This window comes from Ctenopharyngodon idella, chromosome 3 (assembly GCF_019924925.1).
Source record: "Ctenopharyngodon idella isolate HZGC_01 chromosome 3, HZGC01, whole genome shotgun sequence".
In the NCBI taxonomy this organism is placed as follows: domain Eukaryota; kingdom Metazoa; phylum Chordata; class Actinopteri; order Cypriniformes; family Xenocyprididae; genus Ctenopharyngodon; species Ctenopharyngodon idella.
Genome location: NC_067222.1, coordinates 43,465,528 through 43,487,335, shown reverse-complemented (window position 1 = coordinate 43,487,335; position 21,808 = coordinate 43,465,528). Strand labels below are relative to the sequence as shown.

General features: G+C 37.4%; 2 protein-coding genes across 2 annotated transcripts in view; both read right to left on the bottom strand.

Moving 5' to 3' along the window:
* recql5 (RecQ helicase-like 5) overlaps positions 1-7,811 on the bottom strand; it is a 28,523-nt gene extending 20,712 nt beyond the window's left edge. The window contains exons 1-7 of the mRNA XM_051886175.1: positions 7,636-7,811; positions 7,399-7,520; positions 4,353-4,868; positions 1,528-1,624; positions 1,313-1,424; positions 200-362; positions 22-104 (exon numbers count right to left, since the gene is read on the bottom strand). Coding sequence (XP_051742135.1) covers positions 22-104; positions 200-362; positions 1,313-1,424; positions 1,528-1,624; positions 4,353-4,868; positions 7,399-7,520; positions 7,636-7,729 — 1,187 coding nt within the window. The 5' untranslated portion in view covers positions 7,730-7,811. The remainder of the gene's footprint in view (positions 1-21; positions 105-199; positions 363-1,312; positions 1,425-1,527; positions 1,625-4,352; positions 4,869-7,398; positions 7,521-7,635) is intronic.
* Positions 7,812-8,879: 1,068 nt separating this feature from the next.
* Positions 8,880-21,375, bottom strand: si:ch211-120g10.1 (E3 ubiquitin-protein ligase TRIM21). Its single transcript, XM_051886189.1, has 10 exons — positions 21,187-21,375; positions 19,047-19,129; positions 18,356-18,454; positions 17,602-17,703; positions 17,358-17,492; positions 13,937-14,074; positions 13,796-13,847; positions 13,417-13,443; positions 13,260-13,286; positions 8,880-10,919 (listed from the first exon to the last, which is right to left on the bottom strand). The coding sequence occupies exons 2-10, from the start codon at positions 19,107-19,109 to the stop codon at positions 10,360-10,362; spliced, it is 1,203 nt and encodes a 400-aa protein (XP_051742149.1). The 5' UTR covers positions 19,110-19,129; positions 21,187-21,375; the 3' UTR covers positions 8,880-10,359.
* Between the last annotated feature and the right edge of the window lie 433 nt (positions 21,376-21,808).

Below are 21,808 nucleotides of genomic sequence, written 5' to 3'. Positions count from 1 at the left end.
GTTGTCTGTGTTTGAACTCACCCTTCTTGCTCACAAAAAGCAACCATGGCCTCGAAGTCCAGAATGGGCGCCTTGTCCTGCTCTTTCTCTGATCCTCGCTTCTCCTGAATTCAAAACATGCTGTGTGTCAGACACAATGAATGTGTACTTATAACTGCTCAGAAGTGTGAAGACATCCAGATCGGATGTCGCTGCCGACCTGTTTGCGTGTGATTTCTTTGCGGATGAGGAAGTTGAGCTGGTCTCTATCTTTGGGTGAGTAGTATATTCTGCAGGACGACGGCAGTCCGTCACGTCCAGCTCGTCCTGACTCCTGATAGTAACTGGCCAAAGATTTCGCCAGATTCCAGTGAACGACAAACCTGAAAACATACAGACACTTACACAAAACATCAAACACAGTAAAACACAGATGCGGACAAATGAGCTTGTCTGATATGTCTACAGATTCATTAACCCTCTGGTGCTCTTTGGGTTTTTTTGACCGAAAAATTATAAGCTGTTTTTTTTTTTTTTTTACTTCATTGAAATGGTACAAAACCATTGCCAAGTTTTGGAACTTGCTATGTGAACACACACACACACACACACACAAAAAAAAGGTTAAATGTAACGGAAAAAGTAACAGCATTGGAAACAATCTCTGGTCTTACTGTTTATATGACAGGGTCATTGAATCATTGACTCACTAGATTCGTTTGAAAAGGCAGATTAATTCATAAACGAAACAACTGTGTTTGCTCGGAGATGCGCAGTGGTTAAGTTTGTTTGGAACTATTTTCGTTGACAAAATAGGAACAGATATTGTCAGATTTTGCTCTAAAATGCAAGTCACTCACTTAATATTAACTTCATGTTTATTGAATTGTTGTATAAAAGCAATATTACATGTGCAAACTCCCTTTATAATCGTTAACAAAGCTGTCACTCGTCTCAGTTCATCGCAATCTCACAAACTTCTGTTATAATTAATGAAACTGTCTATACAGCTCAATTCATCTTTTATTTACATCGTGTCTGTACTTTGTTTGAACAAACTCCAGCGTTTTGAGCGGTCTAACTTAAACCCCTCTGATTGGCCATTGTGTTAAAGAAATCATCAGATATGTCTGCGATTGATTTCTGAAGGATCATGTGACACTGAAGACTGGAGTAATGATGCTGAAAATTCTTTCATTCGTAAATTTTACTGTATCATTGATGAATTAAATGCAGCCTTGGTGAGCATAAGAGATTTCTTTCAAAATCATACATTATTCCGACCCACTCCAGACTTTTGAATGGTAGTGTACACTTCCGAAGCGTGACTCACCTGACATTGGCCTTGTCCACTCCCATACCAAAACTGATGGTGGCCACAATAACAGGCACTTTATCAGCCATCCAGTCAGCCTGACTCTCCGTGCGATCGCCCACCTTCAGCCCTAGAGAGACAAACCATAGAACCCAGAATGAGCTTCCCATGCACACGTGGACAAAAACATTATACATGAACCTCCATTAAGAGTGAAAAGGCAGCAGGATCACCTGCATGGTAGGGCTTGGCTGAAATTCCCAGTTTAGTCAACTTATGAGCCACTTCCTCACAACTTTCTCGGGTTCGACAGTAAACAATCCCACATCCCTGCAAGACAAAAATTGGTTTTAACATTATTTCATCTTGGTTTATGTATATAACATAAAGGTATAGTTTAGCCAAAAATGAAAATTCATAATTTTCTCATGCTGTTCCAACCCTGCATGACTCTGTTCGTCAAATAGAACACAAAAGGAGATGTTTTGTGCACTTTTCCATACAATGAAAGTGAACACTGTTGAGATCCAGAAATGACCCCCCCCCCAAAAAAAAAAAATCACCCATATGACTTGTGCATCACATTCCAAGACTTCTGAAGTCATACTGCCTGAAATGTAATTTACTGAAGATCTTCCACTTCGCTTCAGCTCTCAAATCTCATTTAAGTTCATGTGCATTCAAATATAGCACGTCAAGATGTGTCTTCCCAGGTTTGATATAAGTAAATTTAAACATCAGTGATTCTTGTGTCTTGTCACTGACGACATACACTAGATTGCCAAAAGTTTTGGGACGCCTGCCTTTACGTGCACATGAACTTTAATGACATCCCATTCTTAATCCGTAGGGTTTAATATGGAGTTGGCCCAACCTTTGCAGCTATAACAGCTTCAGCTCTTCTGGGAAGGCTTTCCACAAGATTTCGGAGTGTGTTTATGGGAATTTTTGACCATTCTTCTAGAAGCGCATTTGTGAGGTCAGGCAGTGATGTTGGCAGGAAGGCCTGGCTCGCAGTCTCCACTCCAATTCATCCCAAAGGTGTTCTGTCGGGTTGAGGTCAGGACTCTGTGCAGGCCAGTCAAGTTCCTCCACACCGAACTCGCTCATCCATGTCTTTATGGACCTTGCTTTGTGCACTGTTGCACAGTCATGTTGGAACAGGAAGGGGACATCCCTAAACTGCTCCCACAAAGTTGGGAGCATGAAATTGTCCAAAATGTCTTGGTATGCTGAAGCATTAAGAGTTCCTTTCACTGGAACTAAGGGGCCAAGCCCAACCCCTTGAAAAACAGCCCCACACCATAATCCCCCCTCCACCAAACTTTACACTTGGCACAATGCAGTCAGGCAAGTACCGGTCTCCTGGCAACCGCCAAACCCAGACTCGTCCATCGGATTGCCAGACAGAGAAGCGAGATTCGTCACTCCAGAGAACACGTCTCCACTGCTCTAGAGTCCAGTGGCGGCATGCTTTACACCACTGCATCCGACGCTTTGCACTTGGTGATGTAAGGCTTGGATGCAGCTGCTCGGCTATGGAAACCCATTCCATGAAGCTCTCTACGCACTGTTCTTGAGCTAATCTGAAGGCTACACGAAGTTTGGAGGTCTGCAGCTATTGACTCTGCAAAAGGTTGGCGACTTCTGCGCACTGTGTGCCTCAGCATGCGCTGACCCCGCTCTGTGATTTTACGTGGCCTACCACTTCGTGGCTGAGTTGCTGTTGTACCCAATTGATTCCACTTTGTTATGATACCACTAACAGTTGACCGTGGAATATTTGGTAGTGAGAAGATTTCACAAATGGACTTATTGCACAGGTGGCAACCTATCACGGTACCACACTTGAATTCACTGAGAGCGACCCATTCTTTCACAAATGTTTGCAGAAGCAGTCTTCATGCCTAGGTGCTTGATTTTATACACCCGTGGCCATGGAAGTGATTGGAACACCTGAATTCAATGATTTGGAGGGGTGTCCCAATACTTTTGGCAATATAGTGTATGTGTGGAAAAGTGATTATTTTCAACCCTCATTCTAATCCTCTCATCTGAAATGATCAGTTTTTAAGGGGCCCCTCCTTTAAGGCTTGTCAGTAAATAGCCACTGTTATGATTGGCTAACATCACTGCATAGGAAACAGTATCAACACCCGCTCGTTATTGCACGCGAGTAAGTGTTTTGAAAACATTATTCATATAAAAATCTCATTTACAGACGAAGCATTACGAAATTATTTACTTATGGTTTAAGTATGGTTTACTTACTGCTGTCAACAACAGTTTCTTTGTGAACTCTCCATTACACTGTGCCTCGTTTACAAAACAATCTGCAGTCAAATGCTCTGAACAAACATATAATCCTTCAGCACAATCCGGGACGCCGTTAAAACAAACCATCGACTTGTTTCTGACACTGGGATCCTTCTGAAGTCTGTACAGAAATGCAAACAAGCTGTTTACTGGACGCGTCAAAGCTAACTTTCTTCCATTTGTCCTGTTTTCGACAGACTTGAGCGCGTGGAGTATGTCAGAAACTGAATGCGGTTAAGTGACTAATGTCAGCCATTAAGCCACTAAATGCTAGTGGGCGGGGCCTATGCAGTGATGATGTAAAACTATTGGTCGATGTCTTGCTCTGGAGGCAGACTTATGCAAATGTATTTGCCCGTGTGACGTCACAAATCCCGCAATATTGAAACAAGCCATTTTTGGAGCTTGATTGAAAGGTTTGTTTATAATGAGGAGGATGTTTTAAGCTCTGAAACTTGCAGGATGTTTTAATCGTACAAAGACTCTTATATGTCAAAAGATCAAGGCAAAATGTCATGACCACTTTAAGTCACTGTATGTTTGAACTTCATATTAGCATCATGTCATTGACTTGTATGTAAGCATAAATTTTATTTTTATCTTTTTTCACTTTCATTGAATGGAAAAAATGGAAAAGCTTCATTGTTCTGCTAAACTTCTGTGTTCAGCAGATGAGAGAAAGTCATTCTGGTTCAGAACAACATGAGGGCGAGTAAATGATAAAAGAAAGTCTGTGACTGACCTTTTCAGCAGTATTTCCGCCCAGAGCCTCTTTAGCAAACGCAAGCAAGTGGACGTAAGGGTCAGGCAGCAGATCACGGAAGATCACATCATACTTCAAGTTTTTACGGAAAACAGGTGTGGCAAAGACGAGTGGCGAGCGCAGTTTGAGCGAGCGCTCGATGTCTTCCTGCACTCTCTTGGGCGCTGTGGCTGTGAGCGCTACGCAAGGAACTCCCTGCAAACGGGAGCGCAGGTCCCCCAGCTTCAGATAGTCCGGTCTGAAGTCGTGACCCCACTGGGAGACGCAGTGAGCTTCATCCACCGCCAGATACGCCAGCAGACCCCGTGAGCACAGTGAGCTCAAGCAGGGCTGGAAGGACGGCGATGCCACCATCTCTGGAGTGATGTAGAGCAGCTTGAGCCGAGGACTCTCGCTCTCCAGATCCGCCAGGATCTGCCGCCGCTCAGCCAACGGAAGTTTGGAGTTGATGGAGCGTGCGGGAACATTGAGAGCTTTCAGGTGCTCCACTTGATCCTGGAGCAGCACAAACATGATGAATCAACACAAGCGTAAAAATAATATTTTTCACTCATATAAATTAGTAATAGACTTGTATATCTTAACTTGAGATTTTTTTTTTTTTTTAATTAGTGGGTTATTAGTGAATTAGTAAATATGAGCAGTCGTGCAAACTAGTTTGATATTGTTAATTAGTGGATGATGCATATGCTGACATCTAGAAAAAGGTGCTCACCAGCCAATGTAATGGACATATTTATATAACACAATTTAATAATACTGAATGAGACACAAACAAACATGTATTAAAAACAAACAAAAAAAAACAAAAAAAAACAATATTATTTACTTAAAAAATGTACACATATACACCCATATAAGATATTTATACACGTATAAGATATTTTTGCTATTTCAGATGTAATTATGACAAATCTGCATGTTCTCAAACTATTTTTATTCACAGAAATGATCCATTTTGTGATGTAAAGAATTGTATAGAAAATTGTAACTATAGTTAATGAGGGGAATGATTTCCATTTTACATAATTGTTTTTTAGCATTTTAATTCAGATTAGATTAGATACATATATACATAACTCTAATCTCAATTAAAATGTGTGTATACACATATACACACATACAGTCATGGTCAAAAGTTTACATACACCGTGCAGAATCTACAAAATGTTAATTATTTTAACAAAATAAGAGAGATCATACAAAATGCATGTTATTTTTTATTTAGTACTGTCCTGAATTAGATATTTTACATAACAGATGTTTACATATAGTCCACAAGACAAAATAAAAGTTGAATTTATAAAAATGATGAAGGGTGATTTTGTTTAAAGGTCATTCATTTATTACTGCCCTTCAGAAGCTATAGAAGATCCAGTTTTGGGGGTAACTCATTACAAGTAACTTGAGTTACATAATCAGATTACTTTTTCAAGTAACAAAGTAAAGCATTACTTTTAAGTTAATTTTTCAAATAGTAACGCAAGTTACTTTTTCACATTTATTGACTGACAGCTCTCCTGTCCCCAAGTTGAGAGAAATAAAGTGCAGAGGTGTTGTGTGCGCTGTGTGAACATGATGGTTATTGTAGATCTAAACTAAAAGTGAACATGCATTTACTCATCTCACTTGCACGAAAATATTCAGTAATCCTCAAAATGAATAAAAACAGTGAAATGCAATCTCAGAATTTTATGCAACCCTGTAATAATTAACTATATTAAATTACACAAATACACTTCATGTATTTAATCTTACTTTATTATCCAATGTCTTTGCTGCTAACCTTCAATGATCTAATTCAACCATACTAATAAGCAAAAATTACTTTATATTAGATTTAGAAATAAGAGTGTTGAATTTTCCTCTCCTGTATCCAATTCTTCTTTAATCCAGAATAGCAGCACAGCTGAAAGGTTTGTTTGAGCTGCGCCCTCTACTGTACAGGCGTAAATATGCATTTCCATCAGCCTGAGGCTTATTCATTTCACTTTTGGTGTGAAAGGGTCTTAACATTTGCCAAAAATAGAACTTTTTGTTGTTATTAAAAAACAAACAAACAAGCACAGCCCAGGTAAGAAAAGTAACGCAAAAGTAATGTAATGCATTACTTTTCATAAAAAGTAATGCAATTAGTTACTTTTTTAGGGAATATTGTAATGCTTTTAAAAGTAACTTTCCCCAACACTGCTTACATGTTTCTGAGAAGACAAAATCAGTACAATTTACCCTGATCTTTAAATTCAAAAAGTTGTAATAATGCATTGTTTCCCCTTCTGGAGCATCAGTGAATATTTTAAAAAATTTTAATAGTTGTGTTTGAGTTCCTCAATTGTCCTCAGTGTGAAAAGATGGATCTCAAAATCATATAGTCACTGCTGGAAAGGGTTCAAATATGTAAAAAAAAAAAAAAAAAAAAAAAAAATCCTTGAAAACTGAAGAATCTGCAGGACCTGAAGAATTTTTCTGAAGAACGTTGGGCAGTTTAACTGTTCAGAACAAACAAGGAACTCATGAACAACCATCACAAAGTATATATAATATATATAATACCTTATTAATCTTCTAGTGGCCCTTGGTTGAGAATTGCTGTCCTAAACTTATCTGTAAATATGTTATTATTCATTTATAATGTCCCCATATGAGCTACTAGCAAAATTACTGTTGTGCTGCTTTGCTTTGTCATTTTAGAACTCACTATCCAGGATCCCCTCCTTCTGTCATTATACTGAAAACAGTGGCCAGACATACAGGTTTGGACTCACACAAGGGTGAGTAGATGATGACAGAATTTACTTTTGTGATAATTATTCCTTTATATTACTGTTTGTCAGCTGATGCCAGTGATCTCAAAACTTGTCTGATTACTCGGTTTTGGCCAATAGATCAGTTCAACACAAATGCAAACCATAGTTTACATTTCAACCAGCCCCCTCTCAAAGGCTATTGTGTGCCTGCGCCTTATCCATGCTGACAGATGGCTTATATGTGGATCATGGGATGAGTTTTGTCAATATTCATTCACCTGGATGAGCGCGATGAGAGGAGAAATGACCAGAGTGATGCCGCTGGCCAGAAGAGCTGGGAGCTGATAACACAGAGACTTGCCTGCTCCGGTGGGCATACATACAAACACATCCCTGTCACCTGCGAGCGAGCACACACACATACACACACATCAGAAAACAACAACACTGCACTAGCATTCAGAGAACTCCTGCCATTTTCCCATTATAATCCAGAGTAAATGTGTCATTGTCACCCTTCAGCACTGCTTTCACGGCATCTTCCTGCTGCTGAGAGCGAAACTTGTCGAATCCAAAGTGATTCTTTAGCGCCCGATGAACGGCACTCATAACTACATCAACAATCTTTCACTCAACTTTCATTTAGCTCTGAGTCGCGCACAGATGACGTCGTGCAGCGCGCTGTGACGCAAATATACTGCGTTCGTTTGAGTTTCATTTTGCACTTTTTTTTTTACATACATAAATGCAAGTTTTGCTATCATAAATCACATTTTAAAGGGATAGTTCACCCAAAAATGAAAATTCTGTCATCATTTACTCACCCTCAGGTTGTTCCAAACATGTATAAATTTCTTTGTTCTGTTGAACACAAAGGAAGATATTTTGAAGAATGTGGGAAACTGAACAGTTCTGAGGCCCCATAGTAATTTTTCCCCTACTATGGAACTCAATGGTGCCCAAAGAGGCCTAGTTACAAACTTTCTTCAAAATATCTTCCTTTGTGTTTATACAGGTTATACAAGTGTGAGTAAAGGATGACTTTGGGTGAACTATCCCTTTAAGGTTTTTCTCAACGGTTTTCTCTTGCATTTTTTTTCTTGCATCATGCTAGTTTTTGCTGTAGTTCTTGAAAAATTTGACATTTCAAAGAATTTCTCATTTTTTTTAATTCATAAAAAGGGGGTGAATGAAGTGATAGCATGGTAAAAACATGGTAACAATGAGAAGTTACTGATTATATACAATATGGTTTTATTTGAAAAATATTAAGTTGTGACTGTTTTATAATCTTACTAGTTTCCACCGGGTCCGGGAATACAAAAGGTGTATAGTTTTTTTAATGCATTATATATACTTAACATTTGTTTTGTATTATTGTACTTGCTGCTTGTTTTTGTTAAAAACAGTTTAATAATTTTCCATTTATCCTGCCTATTGCATATTGGTTGTGCATCTTTTCCGTTGGAAATTATACATTTATATAAAATTAATAAATAATTAATATGAAGATGTATTTGTGCATTTTTGTGGTATAATACATTAAAATTTTGTTTAAATACATTTTAATTTTAATTAATTCACTCAATTTAATTATGCTTTGTTTTTTACCAATGCCTAAATAGTAATAAACTCTGAAGACAATTTTAACTATAAAATTTACTGTAGTAAATTTATCTCACAATGCATGTTTATGTAATCTTTACATAAAGTACAAATGAGTAACATCTGACAGATAAATAAGGGTGAACACACAGGGTTGAATTATTTCCATTTATTATTCACATAAGTGCGTTTTCGTGATTTCAGTTTGTCAGATGAATGTGAAAGTGCAGACAGAGCAGGTGAACACTATTATAATAAGGTGCAGACAGACGCAGGTTCAAAAGTACCACAGAAGCAGTAGCTGAAAGACATCGTACACTACCTTGATGAAATTATTGGTCTTGACCGCCATGGATCGCTGTCAGTCACTAAGAACTGACCGACTAATATGGCCCAGTGGTTTATCTAATGCTAATGAAGTCTACAACACTGGTTCTCAACTGGTTTTGCTTCAAGACTATACATTTTTACATGAAACGACCCAACACAGTATGTGTTTACTGCCAAAAAGTAGTCCTTAGAATCAAAGACTTAATCTTGCTATGAAATGCTAATGCTTAACAATACACAAAATGATTAACATGTATTGATCGAAGAAGAAAACTGTCTTCAAAGCTTGAGTGGATTCTAATTGTCTTTTGAACTTCAATATATGGACCCTTTTCACATTTCCGGGGCTGTCAGAAGTGGAAGTTGTCATACTTGGGTAAACTTCTATAGTGAACGGGAGACGACAGCAAATATAATTTTTGTATTCCCATTTGCTCCAATAACAAAAGAAAAAACCTGTGATAGAGTTTCCACAGCTTTCCAAAAAGGGAAAAATATAGAGAGATTGATTAAAGCAGTCAGAAGAGCAAAAGGTGTCAAATTTTCCATCATTCCCTCAGCTGTTGTATTAGAAACACCCTCGCAGCAGCGTTTATTTGTTTTCTGTAATTTACTGCCAAGGTAATATAACACAAACTATAATGTTATAAATATAAATACATCAGTTTGTTCTGGTTCTCGAATCTGATTGGCTGACAGCCTTTTCCAGCCGTGCGATATTCTACCAGTTTCAGCCCTGGAGTAGTTCTGCACAAAATAGGGTTTTTAAAGACACTCCATTGTTATTTCTTATTTACTTACACACTTGTGCCATTGAACTGTTGTATAAATGCAATATCACACTCTTAGTTGTGTGATATGGCTGTATATCAGCATGGCTGTGATTACCTACGGCCGAGTCATAGCCGTGCTAATATACAGCCATATTGCACTGCTACACGTGTGATATTGCTTAAATATACTATATTTTTAAAACGAAAATATGAAAATTAGATTTGCGATGTTGATTACAGTGGAAACCTGTCATCACAGTCTCTGAAAAGGGTCCATACACCTGTCTCTAGCGCACACAAGTGCTATCGCGCATGGAAAAAAACGAATCCCAAGTTGTTTTTTTTACCCCAACCCTATATTCGCATTGCAAAATAAGTTGGATATACAATTGTTGTATATAAAGATGTATTTGTTGCATGTTTTTTTCCCCCTGCTCTCTCTGAACAAAGGTAACATTTTTAGGCTGCGACCGGTTGAGAACCACTGTTTTAGAGATTAAGCACTGGGCTCTGGTTGGAGGTGCTGTGGTCTCAACCCCACAGGCACATGCCGGGACACAGGCAGTGGCTCCTGTTCCCAGGTGATCTGATCACCAGGTCCTTCACGATCTCCACCGTTCCGAACAGCGGGAAGAGCTTTTCGCCAAATGTCTCGTTGTAGGTGTAGATGTGAGAGCGGTTCTCCACGTCGTAGAAGGACAGCTGGCCGTTGCCGAAGTCAAGGTAGACGCCGACCTTTCGAGGAATCAAGGTGGCCGGCAGGGCGGTGAAGGGGACGGTGAGGGCCTTCAGCTCCGTGCCGCGCTCCAGTCGCAGGGTCAGGTATCCAGTGTCGGTGTTCAGGGACTTGAAGCCCTTTCGTAAGGCTGACTCTTTCGCCACGCCGATACGCCAGTCCATTTCTCCAACATCCACCTCCCAGTACTGGCGGCCAGAGGCGAAGCCTTCGGATCCGACCGCACACCACCAACCGTCGAAGCGCTGGTGATAATTGGGCACGTCTTTGCGCTTGAAACCACAACGCATGCGCCTCTCATCCTCGGAGATCAGCAGGTCAGGATTGGCCGTGTCCAGGTCAAGGGTCACCTCCACTATGATGGAATGAATGGAGGGTTAAGACTAATGTGTTATCAATGAAACAATTTATAAACTATGAATCAAACAAAATGGCTTTGTTTTCAATGTAGGCAGCATTTTAAGTCATCAATGCCATGCTTTCAATACAAAGCATACATAAGTTTGAAAGATACCATCTTTAAGGCCGTGACACACCAAGTTGATGTCAAAGAACTAGTGGCGACGAAAGCTGACTGTGTTGTCACCCCACGTCTACTGCATCTAGGCCTAAAAGCTGCGCTTGAACACACTAAAAGGACTAAAGTTGACTGTCAACTAACACATGTGTTCTGCGCCTGAGTGTAAGGAAATAATAACTGCCTATATCAATAGTCTATATTTGTCTTTCAAAAAAATAAACCAAAACTAGAACTGCAGATATAGCTACAAATCATAAACAAAGCAGCGCATGCTTATCATATTATATATTAATCATGCTGATCACTCTCTTCATTCCAGTCAGCTCATGTTACTATGAAAATGTTCGTGGATTCGAATGCTCAGGTAAAATTAGGTAAAATTCTGTCTGTTCCGTCTTGAATTCTTTGCATGCTTTCATCACTTTCTCATGGACATTATATTAACAATAATACAACAGTAGTTCCCTCTCACATACCTGACTGAAAGGCACATTATGCCACTCATTATGCGGCTCATTATGCCGATCATTGTCTCCTCGGGTGTGAATCACAGAATTATTCATGATCATTCACACCCCAATGCATATTGCCTTTTTAAACAAAAAGTGTCTTACAAACTTTAAATCAATACATTGTTTTATGTGAATAAGTAGGCAGGATGATTTTCACATCATTTTGAAGCAAGAACTCTAAGCTTCAACATCCAATACTCAGAAGCCTTGTGGCCTTATTTCAGTGACTTTTTTTTTTCAATAACCACACATAAATGTTATTATCTCCAAAATACAAACATGTGCATACATGTTGCTCACATATTTTGGTAGCCTAGTTTGTGCTGAATACTTTTGCCATTAATGTTTATAAGCAACTGAAAAAAGCACAAATGTCAGGGCATGTCAAAACTTCTCCAGGGCCCCAAAAACCCTCAGACCCCAGAAGGATAATCATGCTGATCACTCTCTTCATTCCAGTCAGCTCATGTTATTATGAAAATATTTTCGGATTCGAATGCTCAGGTAAAATGATGTAAAATTCTGTCTGTTCTGTCTTGACTTCTTTGGTCGCTTTCATCACTTTCTTATGCTTTGTATTCTCATGCACGGACTCGTTCGCTAAGCTGAACAGCCAATCAGAGTGATCTCTCTCACTGACAGATGCCGATTCAACATGCTGAATTGGCCAAAAAATGCCCGACGGGGTCAAACTAGGAACACACCAAAAAAACTGGGCCAGTCGGCTTGGTGTATCAGGGCCTTTAGACAAAATTAGATCTAAATTCTAATTCTATAATTCTTTTCAGACTCTATTTAGAATGTAGGCCAAATTCTATCAGCATCACACATATACCAGTATGTATATTTGTATGTAATAACACACTGTGACAAGATGGCAGATTACTTTTTGGTTTCAAATAGTATTTTGATATCTTTTGGTATAATACAAGTAAATAGTTCTAGAAAACATCAGTTTTACTCAGCTTTTGTGTGTGATGTGTAACAAAAACATTACTTATACATCTAAATGAAACTTTTTTTTTTTTTTTTTTCAAAATGTTTTAGAGGTTCATCTAACATTTTTTAAATGTTACTTGTTTTAGAATTTTTAGAGAACATTCAAAGTAATGTTTGCAATAATGTTTGCATAATGTTTGCAAAATGATGAAACTGAATGTTCCCATAACCAAAAACATAAAAAAAAATAAATAAATAAATAAATAAAAACTGGACATTTTGAAAATTGAGAATAAAGTTTTCATAACTTCGTGGGAATGTTTGCAAAATGTTTTTAGTAAGTTTTTTTTGTTAGCTGGTATGGCTGCTAAAAATTCAGCTTTCCCATCAAAGCAATAAATGACATTTTAAAATATATATTTAAATAATTTAACTGTATTTTTGATCAAATAAATGCAGTGAACATAAGAGACTTCTTTTAAAAACATTAAAAAATCTTAACGACCCCAAACTTTTGAACGGTAGTGTGTCTATTCAACTCACAATCTTATCAAATGTGAGTTGAGTCTCCTGCATGCTTTATAGGAGAAATGCTACTTGTATGATGCAAATATAGGTGCTGCACATTTATGAGGTTCTGTTACAGTTAGGATGATGCTTTCAAAGGCAGCTGTCTTTGTAGTCACTAGGTTTTGGATCAGAGCACATGTCTTACACGTCTTACCTCCTGCATCACAGATCCAGTCCCACACTAAAAACAACAAAAGCAATAATTAGCTCAAGTTCATAGTGAGTTTTAATATTCAATCCATCCTATAACTGCAAAGCTGTCTGGAATATATTCAGATGATCCGAAGAGAAGCACTAACAAAGTCACTCACCTATGTGAGGAATATATGGGGTGGCACCTAAGTGAAAAACAACAACAAGAAATAGAATTGAGCTAAAAATATTAAAAATAAAGATGCTGTCAGGAAGATTTTTTAATACCATGCATAATATATACCACCTGACAGACACACAAACATATTTCTATATCTAAATAAATACAATTCAACTGTAATGTTTATATGGACGTTAAAATACCGTGTTTACATGCGCATCACATGTCAGGGGAGCAGCACACACATTTTTAGCCAATCAGAAACACTCTCTGCCTTTAACATATTCAGGTTTTCTGACAATGGCTAAAGTAGTTTATAGCACCTTTGATAACTTTTTAGATTCATGATATTCAAGACGCTGAAGAGATGATCTAACCTATTTTTTGGCTCCTCTGCTTCCACATGAGCCACTTTTGGGGAATGTTCTCCTGAATACACAGATAAATCAGAAAGGTTTTGTGTTACTATAAAGCAAATTGTCCCCTCTGAAGTTCCTGTAATGTCACTTTCTTCATACCTTGTCTAGTTCTTTGTTGATGAGTGTCCAGAACACCAGCTCCACGGCCGACTGCAGGGTGGCCATCCGACCTCTTTTCCAGTGATTCTCAAAGTCATCCAAAACCGCCACCACCTGCTCTCCAGGCCAGACACTTTGCTGCACACAGAAATGACGCAAATGTTGCCACTCAGTGCAACTGACATGCAACTATTCGTGAAAAAATATAATATTCAAAAACTAACAGCATATAGATCTGAAGATGTCATTTAAAAACTGTATGCTGATACTTTTCTCCACTGAATACAAAGGAAGCTCACCCTTTTCCACACATTTTAAAAGTTTTGACATTTTTTCAACCATTCCTTTAACCCTGTAAAGACTGACATATATGAAATCTGTCCATTTTTAATATGTCAACCTTTAAAAAAAACATGAAAGTTTGCAAATGTGTTTTTTTGTTGAGTATCATATTTGATACATCAGGCTTTTATGGCTCATATAGTATGTGTGATATAGTGAGAATATGGAGCTCATATTTAAAAAAAAAAAATATTCAGAGAGGCCTGCATAGCCAGCAATGACATTTCCTCTCTCAAGATCCAATAAGTCATTATTTTGTTTTTTTGGCGCACCAAAAATATTCTCGTCGCTTTATAACACTAATATTGAACCACTGTACTCACATGAACTGATTTAAATATGTTTTTAGTACATTAATGGATCTTGAGAGAGGAAATGTCATTGCTGGCTATGGAGGCCTCACTGAGCCATCGAATTTCAACAAAAATATCTTAATTTGCGTTCCGAAGATTAACGAAGGTCTTACGGGTGTGGAACGACATGAGGGTGAGTAATAAATGACAGAATTTTCATTTTTGGGTGAACTAACCCTTTATAACTGCAGTCCGTCTGATAAAGCTATGCCATTTCGCATGGGTATCAGCGTGATATTGCTCATATATTTCCAAGTATATGATACAGCTTTCATTCTTTAGGTCAATCATATATGTGACCCTGGACCACAAAACCAGTCATAAGTCGCACGGGTATATTTGTAGCATTGTATTCGTCAAAATTATCGATTTTTCTTTTATGCCAAAAATCATTAGGATATTAAGTAAAGATTGTGTTCCATGAAGATATTTTGTAAATTTCCTACCTGTAAATATATCAAAAGTGTATTTTTGTGAGTGGATATGCATTGCTAGGGACTTCATCTGGACAACTTTAAAGTCGATTTTCTCAATATTTTGATTTTTTTGCACCCTCAGATTCCAGATTTTCAAATATTGTTCTATCCTAACAAACCATACATCAATAGAAAGCTTATTTATTCAGCTTTCAGATAATGTATAAATCAAAAAATTTACCCTTATGACTGGTTTTGTGGTCCAGGGTCACATATTCATGGGAAAAAAAATCAGTTCAAATGAGCAAGCTTTTTTTAATGAATGGCCTACTAACTTAGTGGTCTACTAAATTAGGCCCTGTCCCAAATGGCACCCTAAACCCTCACGGTCTTACTCTGAGTCCGCATTTTCACAACGTAATGCCGCTTTGACTGCCGGGTAAAGTCCTCTGCGTAGCTCACAGTCTTGCTGGCTCAGCAGAAGTGCGCATCGAGGGCGCATAGCAGCCGCAAAGGGCGTGCTCACGAGCACCCTTCTTTAAGCTTAAATGACGAATGGGACACCCTACGGTCTTGTGGACTTAATGGACACGCGCACGCAGCGGCCATTGTAAGTCCACAAGACTGAAAGTGCACATGCAGTGTGCCATTAGGGACAGGGCCTAAGAATGGTCTTAGTCAGTACCTTGTCACCACCACCTACTGGCCTAACTATATAACCTGAAGTCATTGATAAACCCCCATCAGGCTGTTTCTCAATACCAAGTACGCCAACAATATAAATGATTATTTACTGAACAATAATAACCATTATAAACTTTGTATTTAATACATATTATTAAATAAGTTTTAAGTTGTATGAAACATTAAGATTCAAACTTTAGTTGTTTGATAAGTGAGATCTCTGATTGTAGTCCTTCAAACCCCAAAAAAGTAGTGCTTAAAGTCCTTGATCTCCTGGAATTTCATTTTACAGTATCTGAACCCTGTTAGATACATACAGTGACTTCGCAGAGCCGAACGTCATTCGGGGGTTTCCGGAAAACAGATGCGGAATGAAAGCGACTCCATGTTTATTGTGGCCAAATGTAAGTGAGTACTATGAATTTAAATTTCCATTGTTTTTCCTCCCAAGCATTTAATTTTAAAAAAAGTGATGGCAGCAAATGGAAAAAAAATTATTATATATTTCATTTTTCTTTTCTTCGAATTTTATGACAAGCAGAACATATGGTTCTCTAAATAATGTGAATAAAATAAAAATAAGTGCACATAAAAGTGAATTTTTTTTTTAAAGTAGTTAATTAGGTAGGTAGTTTTGCTTTGGAAGATGACATTTAACATGACCTTTAATTCAAATGCAAATTAGGCCTACCAACCACATCAATTTCCTGCCAGTAAAATGAAAATAAATGAAGATATGATACTCTTAAACACTGTTAGAAATGTTCGAATGTTTTTGTCATTTTATTTATTTGTTGGTGGTGGTGTTTGCAAGGAAAGCATTGCTATTTCTTACTATACATTTAGTTATTATTATTCATTAGTTATGAATTGCCCCTAAATCGAAGATTTACCCACAGTACCAGCTAACAATTTTTGGTTCCCAGAACGTTCTTTTTTATGGTTGGTTTTTGGTTATCCGGAAATTGAATAATAACCTAAATTTTTTAGGTTATTTAAAAATACCCTGCAATGTTCTGGGAACATTATTTTATGGTTGGGGGGAAAAAAGAATGTTCCTAGAACATTTTTCGGTTCCCAAAATATAACAAAACAGGAACCAAATAGGGAACGCTCTGTGTTTGCTGGGTTTAGGCCTATAATTAAAAATACAAAATACAAATATCTTTCATTTTATATATATATATATATATATATATATATAAGTAGGCTAATACAATTGTTTTTGAGTAAGAGATGCTTTCTTTTCCAATTTCAGATGGATTCTGTAGCATGACTGTAAGTACAAGTACACATACTGTAAAATAAAGTGCAACGAAGTACACCAACAACATAAATGATTATTTACTGAACAATAATAGCCATTATAAACTTTGTATTTAATACATATTATTAAATAAGTTTTAAGTTGTATGAAACATTGAGATTCAAACTTTAATTGTTTGATAGGTGAGATCTCTGATTGTAGTCCTTCAAACCCCAAAAAAAAGTAGTGCTTAAAGTCCTTGATCTCCTGGAATTTCATTTTATAGTATCTGAACCCTGTTAGAAATGATTCAGTAGGCTTTATAGGGTCAAACAGAAAACAATAGAGGCAGTGGTAGATCCAGTCTGATGTGTGAGTACCTCAGGTTGGGCCCTCAGGTCTTTGGTCCAGGTGAGGATGAGTCTCTTGGCGCTCTCCATGTCCTGCTCACTGCTCAGAGCCAGGTCCTTCCAGTCGCTGCTCTCTGGCCAGCCGTCAGTCTGCATTGGTCTTTTCTGTTACAACAATATTTTGTGACTAAATCTACACAGACAGCTTTTTAAGGTGTCAAAAATCACATTTAATTGCAGCATTTTGGTGAAAAGGTATAAATGCACATCTCACCTTGCTCTCTAGCAGTGATGCCCACTCCAGAATGAAGGCCCTGCAGGAGAGAGTGGGCCAAACATCCTCACTCTTTGAGACGTGCTCCAAAACCTCTGACCTCTGTGACCACCAGGAGAGAAGACACACACACATGTGACACTCATGAGCTCATCTCTGCATGACCAACATCACACTGAAACCACAGTGAAAACCATCCAAACAAGCTGTTTAAACTAGACGCGTCAAAGCGAACATTCTTTCACTCTTCCATTTGTCTTGTCGTCCACAGACTCAAGCATGTTGGATTATGTCAGAAAATGAACGCACATCTGTAAACTGTATAAGTGTAGACAGCATCAGTGATTATAATGGTTTTTTATGCGATGTGACGCCCACATCTGGTGTAGGTAAATGTCAGCCGTTAAGTGACTGAACACCAGTGGGTGGGGCCTGATGGCCTTGATGTCTTGCTCTGGAGGCAGGAATATGCAAATGTATTTGCCCGTGTGGCATCACAAATCCCGCAATATCAAAACGATCCATTTTTGGAGCTTGATTGAATGCTTTGTTTATAATGAAGAGGATGTTTTAAGCTCTGAAACTTGCAGGATGTTTTAATGGTACACTCTTATATGTCAAAAGATCAAGGCAAATTTGATTTCTCATGTCATGACTCCTTTAAATTCTGAAATTGCCTAATTTTTTCTGCATGTGATTATTCATCCATCAGATCTGATTCATCAGTGTATTAGTCCTGTATCTGTGGCTGTACCTGACAGACGCGTCCCAGATCCTTGGCGAGGTCCACAATGAACTGCTGGCTCTCGTCCAGCGGTTCTCTCTTCTCATTCTTCACCTTCTTACGAAAATCCTGTACGCAAAAAAATCATTATTAAAGATATTTCTTATTTATTAAACACAAAAAAAACAAATTCATCTGATTAATCAATCTGTGCAGTTTACTTATGATGGACAGAAATCCCCTGTCCCTAAACGACACATTACAACAAAACAAACTGTGATTTGCTTCTTTTCATGTCAGTAATACTTTCTCTTCCTGTCGTGTAGACGGTTTTTGGCTACAGTAAGGTGTAATGTGGACCAGACATTATGCCGACAGTCAAAAGTTTGACTACTTGAGACTTTATTTCAAGGCTGTTGTCAGATCAGGCAGTTAAGTTTGTTCATGAAGGCTACGGCAAACAAACAAGGACAGTGTTTGATTAAAATGCAGCTCATGTGTGATCTACTTTCTCTGTCTTTGTCTCCTGTTAAAAGACTCACAACTAATGAAATCAGTTACAAAAAGTTTATCTCACTTTTGGACTACAGGATAGAAAAGAAGGACAAACTTTATTATGCCAACTGATGTCAAAGCTTTTCATATAAACAGATTCATGTGCCTCTTTTTACATCAATGTTTTTAAGCCATTCAGACTATCAAGATATGAAAAGTACTGTACCTTAAACTTCTCTGCAACATTCTTGGTTGGTTCAACCAGAAACTGAAGACACTGCATCATCATGGCTGGTGCTTACAGAAATCCTTCATGAGAGAAAATAACAACAGAGAAAACAGGAAATGACAAAAGCTTTCTGCCTCAGTGATACACAAGCCTACTTTATACCACTGAAAAACATAGCAGACAGCATGTTGACTTTCACAACAGATCAATGATTAAACACTAAGATTTATATGACTGATTTTAATGACCAAAACAGTCACACCTTGCCCTTGACCTAAATAAAGCAAAGCTTCAGGAGTTCAATGTTGATACAACATATGACCACATGATCTAAACCATTGTGAAAAAGTAATTGTATTGAATGTGCACTTGTAGTGTACTTCAAATCCTAAAAGTATACTGTTTAAAAATACTGTACTTGCAGATATATAATATAATATTATGAAATTTAATTTGAAATAAAAGGCCGCTTAAGTGTACTTAAAGAGACACTTTCATGACTGTTTCTTAACACACTTAAGTAGACTTTTAAAAAGTGCACTTTGTAAGAACATCAAATTAAAAGTTTTACTGTAAAGTATGTTTTAAATCATTGTTTTGCTTGTCATGCTTTAAAGAAGTGCACTTATTTTGATGTGTTTACTAACATAATAAATCACATGTAAAGTACTTTATTATAATTTTAACTCTAGTGTGTTATCGAATATTATTTAACTATTTAAAGTTAATATATTTTAAATGTACTCTATTGTAAATTTATCATTTCAAATATTTAAATTCATGACATGCAAATTTCAATAGAAATGACATTAAAGTATATACTTTAGTTGACTATAAATGTTTGTCAGTTTATTCATCAGTAACTTTAACCATATTTCAAAGACAACAGAAGTAATTATGAACTTACATATAAAGATGAACTTAAGATCCTACTTAAGTGGGTCAAAAACTGATAAGTTGCATTTAATAATTGCATTTGATATAAATTTAACTATACTACATTTTTATTTAATTGCAATTAAGTGTTTGAAAACATTACATTCAGTTCACACTTAAGTATTTTCTTTTAAAGTACATTATTTCCATAATGCTATTTTTTAAAAGTATCCTACTTCTTCTATGACAACAAAACTAGATTTTATCATTTTCTGAAGATAGTAAGTGGTGCTTGTCTATGCAAAATTCTCCACTATGAGTGCTGTGGGTGTTTGCAGAGCAGTTTGCTGTTTTTTCCACCCATTTTATCATCTGTCAAGTGAAAATTGAGTTATCAGCAAATGCCACTAAAAACAGTACAACGCATAACAAACATATTTTAGACATTAAGATCATTGTGAAAAATAACTATCTATGCAAAAGCTACATGTCCATCATTTGAATAGCCTATAAGTATCTGGGGATGAACGCAAACGTGACGTAAAGCAGTCTGTAATTCAGTCTGGTGGAGGATTATCCAATGAAACTCCTGTTAGCAAGGTAGAAGAGCTAACAAACATAGACAAAGAGGAAGTATATACTGCTTTGAAAGACTGTTAATTTACAGTATGTCGTATTGTAAACTAAATGAGCCATTAAAAATAGCATAGATTGAGGAATTTATATCTCATTTATATAGGATGCTAGATGATCCTTTTTTTAGGGCTCACCTGTCTGTCCTCAGGAATGATACTACAAATAATTATAATTGGTATTTAGTCATATTTCACAACACATTTAGGATTGTATTAGCTCCACATAATAGTCTCAAATATCTGCAGCAATACTAGAGTTCAGAAGGATATAATGAATAAATATAATGAAAATCTGTGAAATGTTATGACTGCACTGTAATGCTGACAGGCAGTCTAGACCTGCTGAGTAAATACAGGAAGAGACACATGACTTTGCTGCACTGCACAAGATCATTCATGTATACTGATGAGGTAATGCCCTTGAATGAGATTCTCAAATCAATCCGACACAACATCGTTTGCATGATCTTCACAGTGCGAGAGTATGTAAACAACGCCATGCTGTCTTTTCATGACGGAGCGTATATGAGAAAACAACATGCTGCAAAGGGTTTGCAAGAAATAGACATACAGTAAATAATTCAACATGCGTAGCTGCATATGTCTCTATGCATTCATCGCTGTACCTGCGGGAGGTGTGCTGTGTCGCTGGATGGTCCCTTTGCAAGAGAAAGTCGTCTGGTGAGTCAGTGGAGAATGAAGACTGCAGCGAATACTTGACCTTGTTTACATACAGTGACTTCGCAGAGCCGAACACGAGCCGAACTTCATTCGGGGGTTTCCGGAAAACAGATGTGGAATGAAAGCGACTCCATGTTTATTGTGGCCCAATGTAAGTGAGTACTATGATTTTAAATGAAAATTACCCCAAGCTTTACTCACCCTCAAGGCATCCTAGGTGTATATGACTTTCTTCTTTCTGATAAACACGATGGGAGATATTTTAATAAATATCCTAACGCATCCGAGCTTTATAATGGCAGTGAACAGGGGTCACAAGTATAAGCTGAAGAAAGTGCCTCCATCCACATTTATCTACGGCTCAGGGGGGGTTAATAAAGGCCTTCTGAATAGAAGTGATGCGTTTGTGTAAAAAACATATCCATATTTTACAAGTTATGAAGTAAAATATCTAGCTTCTGCAGGACCATCTTCTGTATTCAACGTACGTTGCTCACCAGCATCATATAAACCCAATACAATCCTGTGAGTTACACCAACAAAACTGAAAGCCTAAAACACACTGCA